This window comes from Oncorhynchus kisutch, linkage group LG13, assembly GCF_002021735.2.
Source record: "Oncorhynchus kisutch isolate 150728-3 linkage group LG13, Okis_V2, whole genome shotgun sequence".
Taxonomy (NCBI): Eukaryota; Metazoa; Chordata; class Actinopteri; order Salmoniformes; family Salmonidae; genus Oncorhynchus; species Oncorhynchus kisutch.
Window position 1 is genome coordinate 70,577,618 of NC_034186.2, and position 7,500 is coordinate 70,585,117.

A 7,500-nucleotide genomic window follows, 5' to 3' on the forward strand; every position below is an offset into this window, starting at 1 on the left:
CTCCCTCCCTGCTCTCTCTCATTGCTCATCCATTAACCGAATACCCATCCCTCCGGCCGCCTCCTCCCTTTCTGTCTCCTCCCTCTCTCTCCTCCTCACGCTCTCCATACACTTGCTATCCCCGCCCTCAGCTACACCCCTCCTCCGTCTCCCTCCCTCGCTCTCGCCCCCTCCGCTGAGAAGATGACAGTCTTCCAGAGATAACTCAAGTCGCACTGCATTATTTCTGCCTCATGCACCAATTCATGTTGTTACTCCTATGTCCAGAGAATGTGAAATATTCCTTGATATTAAAAAGACACAAGCCATAACAACATAATAACAATGGAAGCTTATTGGAACACGTCTATACTCATTCATTGCTGCTGCAGTGCTGGTTGTGGCGTGAGTGGAAGTAGGGAGAATGCACATTTTATGGCATATAAAATTGTTGAACAGTGTTGACAGTGCTGAATAACAACTTAAAACATGAACTTACTCATAAAAACAGCAGCTCTTTGCTGTATTCGTTGAGTCTCTCTCTTGTTGTGGTTTTGAAAGTTTTGAAATCTCACTGTATCAACTTTGCTCTGCGTTCGAGGTTTCTTTTTACAGTCTATGGCTCGAGGAAACTGCAGACACAGTTATCTGAGCTATCTGATTGGCCAGTGGTAGGCCTATCGGTGTACTTGATAAGTTCTCTGGGCCTGCCGGGTAGGTGGAGTTATACCTGCAGACACATGACATGGTTGAAAATACCTTCCCGGCGCTAGGGCTGCTGAATCAAGTGCACCTACTGACAACAGTGCAAAACAAAGGCTTTATCATTGTTTTTTTTACAAAAAACATTGCTGGGGCCTCCCGGGTGGCGCAGTGGTTAAGGGCGCTGTACTGCAGCGCCAGCTGTGCCACCAGAGACTCTAGGTTCGCGCTCAGGCTCTGTCGCAACCGGCCGCGACCAGGAGGTCCGTGGGGCGACGCACAATTGGCCTAGCGTCGTCCGGGCTAGGCTGGTAGGGAAATCCTTGTCTCATCGCGCACCAGAGACTCCTGTGGCGGGCCGGGCGCAGTGTGCGCTAACCAAGGTTGCCAGGTGCACAGTGTTTCCTCCGACACATTGGTGCGTCTGGCTTCCGGGTTGGATGCGCGCTGTGTTAAGAAGCAGTGCGGCTTGGTTGGGTTGTGTATCGGAGGACGCATGACTTTCAACCTTCGTCTCTCCCGAGCCCGTAAGGGAGTAGCGATGAGACAAGATAGTAGCTACTAAAACAATTGGATACCACGAAATTGGGGAGAAAAGGGGTAAAATAAAAATAATAAAATAAAAAACATTGCTGATCGACTAGGAATGCCTTGGAGATCGACCGATTGGTGACCACTGATCTAGAACCTGTCTTTCATAGATAACTATGATTGTCTTGTAGAGAATAGTGTGTTACCCTTGCCTTGTCTGTTGTAGAGAATGTGTCTGTCACTACCATGGTACTTCCCACCTCCCATCATGCCACCTCCCACCCAACCACCCTCCTCCTAACCCCCAGCTACGCACCGGACCCCCGAGGTAACGTACAGCCCTCCCTCACCCTTAACACACTCCTCCTCTCCATCTCTCCATCCTTCCCTTCCTTCATGGTCACAATCACTGCCTCTTAGCAGCTCTTCTCCTCCTCTCCTCTCTGTCCTTTTCTTGTCACCGTCACTGACACATGTTCTCCCTTTGTCCGCTTTAACCTTCCCTTGACTGGCCTTCCCACACACACTCTCACCAACACACACACACACATTCCCCCACTCTCATCAGCTGATGCTGTGCTCTGGCCACTCAGTGATTGTGTTGGGGCTGTGTCTGTGTGTAAGTCCCATGGGGTGGGAGCACACAGGTACTGTTGTTATTGTTACAGACCCAGGGATGGGACGGCCATAGGACGTCTGTGAGGGACACAAGGATCTGTGGGTGGAATGACACATTCACACGCACGCGTATATACACACTTACTCACACATACACACTCACGCTCACATAAACACACACAGGGCCAGCTCTAGCCTTTTGGGGGAACTAGCGAGGTTTGGTTGTACGTTTTTAATGTTGATTTCCTGCAGTTTAACACATTTTGCCATGGCGTGGAGAGAATTTATTTTTTTTATTATAAAAAAATGTATGCAATTCTACTAATTTTGCTATGCTATGCCGGGTTGGCTCTGCACACAGTCCAGCTCGTCTTCACCCAGCCTGGCAGACTTTACATCAGTACCACGGTTTTTAGTGCCTCCCTTCTCGGAGAACCTCCCTTGTACCTCTCTGAACTCAGCAGCAGACAGAGAGCCCCTGCCACTCTCCTATGTAACTCTTCAGGAGCAGCGTTGTGTGTTGAGGTGGTTCCTGCCCAGAGGGAACTGTTTCTGCAGGACCTTTTGGAGACGCTGTGCCAGTGTGTACCCTCTTCGAGTTGCTCTATACGCTACAGGTTAAGGACAGCCCACCAAATATCTTTGAGTGCCAGCTGCGCCTCTGGAGCCAATGGTTTGAGTTATGGAGTGAGAAGGAGAGGAACAGTTTCCTGCACATTCTAGAAGAGAGGGACCTGGTCTTTGTTGCCTACTTCTACAGAGGTGTAGCTGGGACAGCAGGCAGGGATGGAGGGATCCGGAAAATACTGGGGGGTAATTGGTCATTAACTACAATGACCATAATCCATTACACATCTACATGTCCGGTCTGTGTTTCTTTTATGCCTGCTACAGAAGAGACAGAAGAATGTGCGATCATGAGGGGAAATAGTGTGACTAAATGATGGATAATCAGTAATGGGCAGTCACTACCATCACTACCATCACTACCATCATGGGACTTCAATATTCAAGGTCTGACAACACTGCATCTTTTTTGTTATTTTGACCAGTTGTCATTTTCTGCAATTAAATGCTCTAAATGACAATACTTTTATTTGTAATTTTAGAATAAAACAAAAAAATATATTTTACCCAAACAAATACCTGGAAATAGTCAAACCAGAGAATCTGATCATTTTGCAGTGGTCTCTTAATTTTTTCCAGAGCTGTATATACTATATATAGAGATAGATGGATAGATAGATGAGATGAGAGAAGGAGAGGGAGTTAGAAAGAGAGGTGGTGAGGTTGAAGGTAGAGAGGAACTATAAGACAGGGAAGAAGGGATATGATGACAGGAATTATTATCATTTTCTCTGGGGTCCTAACCGACCACTTATGTCGCTTTTGACTGGAGCCGGCCCTGAAAACACACACACACACACACGCATACACAATGGCAGGGCAGTTAAGCCAAGCTGCTTCTCTGTCTCCCACTGTGAGTAAGTGGCTGTCATCACACAGAACAGAGGGACACCACCGGGATCTCTTCTGTCCATGTGTGTGTGTCCTCTCTCTCCCCTTCATCCTCACTCTCCAGGTCTTTATTTTCCTCTATTTTCTATTACCTCTCATCATATCCCGTCTTCTCTGTCTTATAGCTTCTCTCTCTCTGTCTCTCTCTCTCTCTCTCTCTCTCTCTCTCTCTCTCTCTCTCTCTCTCCATCTCTCAGGGGAGAGATGAAACAGAGGGAGCAGGGCATTATTCTGTTCTTTCTGACAGTCAGGAGGTGTGCACCTGCTGTGCCTCGTGTTTGAATGTCAGAGAGAGCGATGCGGGAGCGTTATTGGGCGCGTGGGGAGAACGGCGGGCTCCTTTATACTGTCACTCATTACCCACCGAGCTTTGGGCACAGTGAGGGAGAGAAATGCACCATGGGAAGGCAGCGCTTAATTTTTCATCCGTCATGAAATATTGCTCCGGCAGACTCTTCAACAGACGCTTCTACACTCTTTTCTTTTTCTGTCTTGCCCGTGCTGCCACTGATAGATAGACGGACACACACACTTTCTCATTCGCAAGTCGTCTTTGCTCTCTCCCCTCCTCTTTTTCCTCCTGGGTAGGGTTGGCACTATGTATTCACACACAGGTGGTCACTCCACATTTTCACTCCAGTCTGTATGAATCTTTATTCTGTGAGCGTCTGGGGTGTAAACACAGACTTGCCTCTGACTCAAGGTGCTCTCTGTATACCGGAGCTCTGTGCTCTGTTGGTCTGAGCTCTTCCAATCTCCAGTGTTCTGTGGGTAATAATGCAGATATGGTGAAAGATACAGTAGATGATCTCACCGTTCAGGGATGTACAGACTTTGATTTAATACACCTTCTCTCTTTCCTCCACATATATCTCTGCCCCTTCTCTCTCTCTCTCTCTCTCTCTCTCTCTCTCTCTCTCTCTCTCTCTCTCTCTCTCTCTCTCTCTCTCTCTCTCTCTCTCTCTCTCTCTCTCTCTCTCTCTCTCTCTCTCTCTCTCTCTCTCTCTCTCTCTCTCTCTCTCTCTCTCTCTCCGTCCCTCCCTCTGTCCCTCTCAGACCCCGGGGCAGTGATTGAGACCCACAGTGCAGTACCGTACGCTGTGATAGGGGGCGTCCTGGCTCTGCTGGTCTTCACCGTCATCTGTGTTCTCATCGTCACCGTCTGGTGCTCTGTCCGACAGAAAGGTAACACGTGCATGTATGCACGCGAAGGCACGCACACAAACACGCCCACACACACACACACACACACACAAACACACCCACACACACACACACACACACACACACAAACACACCCACACACATGGCATTCACACTATTGAAAAGTTATATGAATTCCATTAAAGGTGAGGCCACCATGAATTCTCAATGGTCACGCCTCACCTCACGTTACAATATCTGTCTCAGTGAATTAAAAAGAGTAAAATAAAAGATGGACCCAAATGGATGGAATGAGATGGGGAGATGGGGAGGAAAAGAGAACGCTCTTTCCTCTCTCTCCTCAGAACATGACAAACGACCTTGTGTCTTAGCCAGGAGGGTTGGAGGGAAAAGTATGCTATAAACAGTGGGTGCATGTTGGGTGCACAGTGGGTGCATGTTGTTTAATGACCCCTATGGTTTACTGTATGTTTAAACACAGTTACCCACACTCCCCCGTAATTTGAACAGCCTCTGGCAGCCAACTGATTCCTCCTTCGGTGCCAATAAAGTTATCCAGGAGTAGAACCTTTGAGACCAGGGGAGGGGCCATGCAGCCAGAATGCCAATCAGCAAATAGACAGAGCCATTACAACCAATCATTGAACAGAGACAGCACTATTAGGGCCCTGTCTCTGTCCTGCTGTGGCTGCCAGTGTGCCAATCAAAGCCTTGACCAGACACACTATCAACGAAGAGACTGCCATTGGCTCCTGCAGTGATACTCAGCTTGAACATGATTGGGCTTGTTGGGCAGGTTTCACAGATACAAATTAAACCTCCTCCTGGACTAAAAAGCATTCTCAAAGGATTGAAATCGCTTTTTAATCCAGGCCTAGGCTTAATCTGTGTCTGGCCCTTTAAATGAACTGATGATGGAAATCAGGGAGAAATTAAAGATTTTAGTTTGATAGTTTGACTTTCTCTTATTATTATATTACTCTGCCATAGCTAACTTCCCCACTGTCCTTCTCTCTCTCTCTCTCTCTGTGCCTCTCTCTACCCTTATCTTTCTCTCTCTATGCCTCCGCCCCTCTTTTTCTCTATTTACACCATGCTTGGCCCTCTCTCTCCTTTCCCCCTCTCCCTCTGTCAGGCTCATATCGTACCCAGGAGCCTATACTTAATTGGTACTGATCTAATTCTAACTGAACTAATAATTAATCACAGGTAGGACTTCAACAATATGGTAAAGATTGCTTTGATGGGTTCACAGAATGTCACAAGAATTATATTACTCTGTCACAACTAACCTCCACACCCCTTCACCTCTCTCCCTCTCTCTGCTGCACAACCTTCTCTCTCTTTATGCCTCGTCTCTCTATCGCTCACTCGCGCTCTCTCTCTCTCTCTCTCTGCCTCCTCTCTCTCTCTCTCTCTCTCTGCCTCCTCTCTCTATCGCTCACTCGCTCTCTCTCTCTCTGCCTCCTCTCTGCCTCCTCTCTCTATCGCTCACTCGCTCTCTCTCTCTCTGCCTCCTCTCTCTATCGCTCACTCTCTCTCTCTCTCTCTACCTCCTCTCTCTCTGCCTCCTCTCTCTATCGCTCACTCGCTCTCTATCTCTGCCTCCTCTCTCTCTCTCTCTCTCTATGACTCTCTCTCTCTCTGGCTCCTCTCTTTATCGCTCACTTGCTCTCTCTCTCTCTCTCTCTCTCTCTGCCTCCTCTCTCTGACACTCTCTCTCTGCCTCCTCTCTCTCTCTGACTCTCTCTCTCTACCTCCTCTCTCTCTCTGCCTCCTCTCTCTCTCTGCCTCCTCTCTCTCTCTATGACTCTCTCTCTCTGCCTCCTCTCTCTCTCTCTGACTCTCTCTCTCTCTCTGACTCTCTCTCTCTCTCTCTCTCTGCCTCCTCTCTCTCCATGACTCTCTCTCTCTGCCTCCTCTCTCTCTCTCTCTCTCTCTCTATGACTCTCTCTCTCTCTCTGCCTCCTCTCTCTCTCTATATGACTCTCTCTCTCTGCCTCCTCTCTCTCTATGACTCTCTCTCTCTGCCTCCTCTCTCTGTCTGCCTTCTCTCTCTCTCTCTCTCTCTGCCTCCTCTCTCTCTCTTCCTCCTCTCCCCCCTGTCTTTGCCTCTCTCTCCCTCTCTCCTTTTTTCTCTCTCTGTTCATTTTCCCTCTCCCAGGTTCATATCTTACCCATGAGGCCAGTGGGTTGGACGAGCACGGGGAGGTCCAGGAGGCTTTCCTCAACGGGAATGATGCCAGTCAGGGCAAGAAGGAGTACCTACTGTAGCCTCGATCCCCAAAACCCACACCCCTCCCCCAACCCGCCATGACGGGTGGCCTTCTGAATCGACTGTAATACTACTGCACACAGACCACATTACAGACCACAACACAGACCACAACACAGACCAGAACAGAGACTGAAAGAGAGACGATCCGTCCAGCCCTTACATTACAACTGTGCCATACTGTAGGTGTACTGGAGGAAGGAGCGAGGGAGGATGGCAGAGAAAGGGGAAAGTGATAATAGGGTCATTATTTTGATAGAGAGAAGAGATAACAAGAAAGAGAGCCTCAGCACTTCCCTTCCCTGTGGTAATTGGAGAGAGAGAGAGGAAAGAGAAAAAACTTCAATTTCCAAAATGTTCAATCCATAACTGGCACAGACAAACAGGTGGGGTGGGTATGATTTCCAGAAGCTATTGAGTTTGAATGCTCAATTTGATTACTTGAAATTGCCAAAGCACATCAGCCCACAGAGAGCAGCTCATCTATAATTATTTAACAACATTGCAGAGTGTTACCCTGAAAGTCTCTTAAAGTATATCTGAACTATTCAGTCAATTCTGCAGACGGCCCAGGTATTGTATTTGCCGTCCGTTCTGGGGAGTCTGCCAATGTTTTCTGGGTAATTTAGAAACCTTCCTGTTATGAATGACTGCTTTCCTCGCAGAACAGAACTGTTGTTTCTCTTCTTTGAATTCTCTCTCCCTTTCTCCCT

General features: G+C 48.1%; 1 protein-coding gene across 1 annotated transcript in view; it reads left to right on the forward strand.

Annotated features, from left to right (window-relative positions):
- LOC109901651 (cell adhesion molecule 4-like) overlaps positions 1–7,500 on the forward strand; it is a 32,838-nt gene that overhangs the window by 23,809 nt on the left and 1,529 nt on the right. The window contains 2 exon segments of the mRNA XM_031838018.1: positions 4,405–4,533; positions 6,677–7,500. The exon segment at positions 6,677–7,500 is cut by the window's right edge and continues 1,529 nt beyond it. Of these exon segments, the coding sequence (XP_031693878.1) occupies positions 4,405–4,533; positions 6,677–6,786 (239 nt within the window). The 3' untranslated portion in view covers positions 6,787–7,500.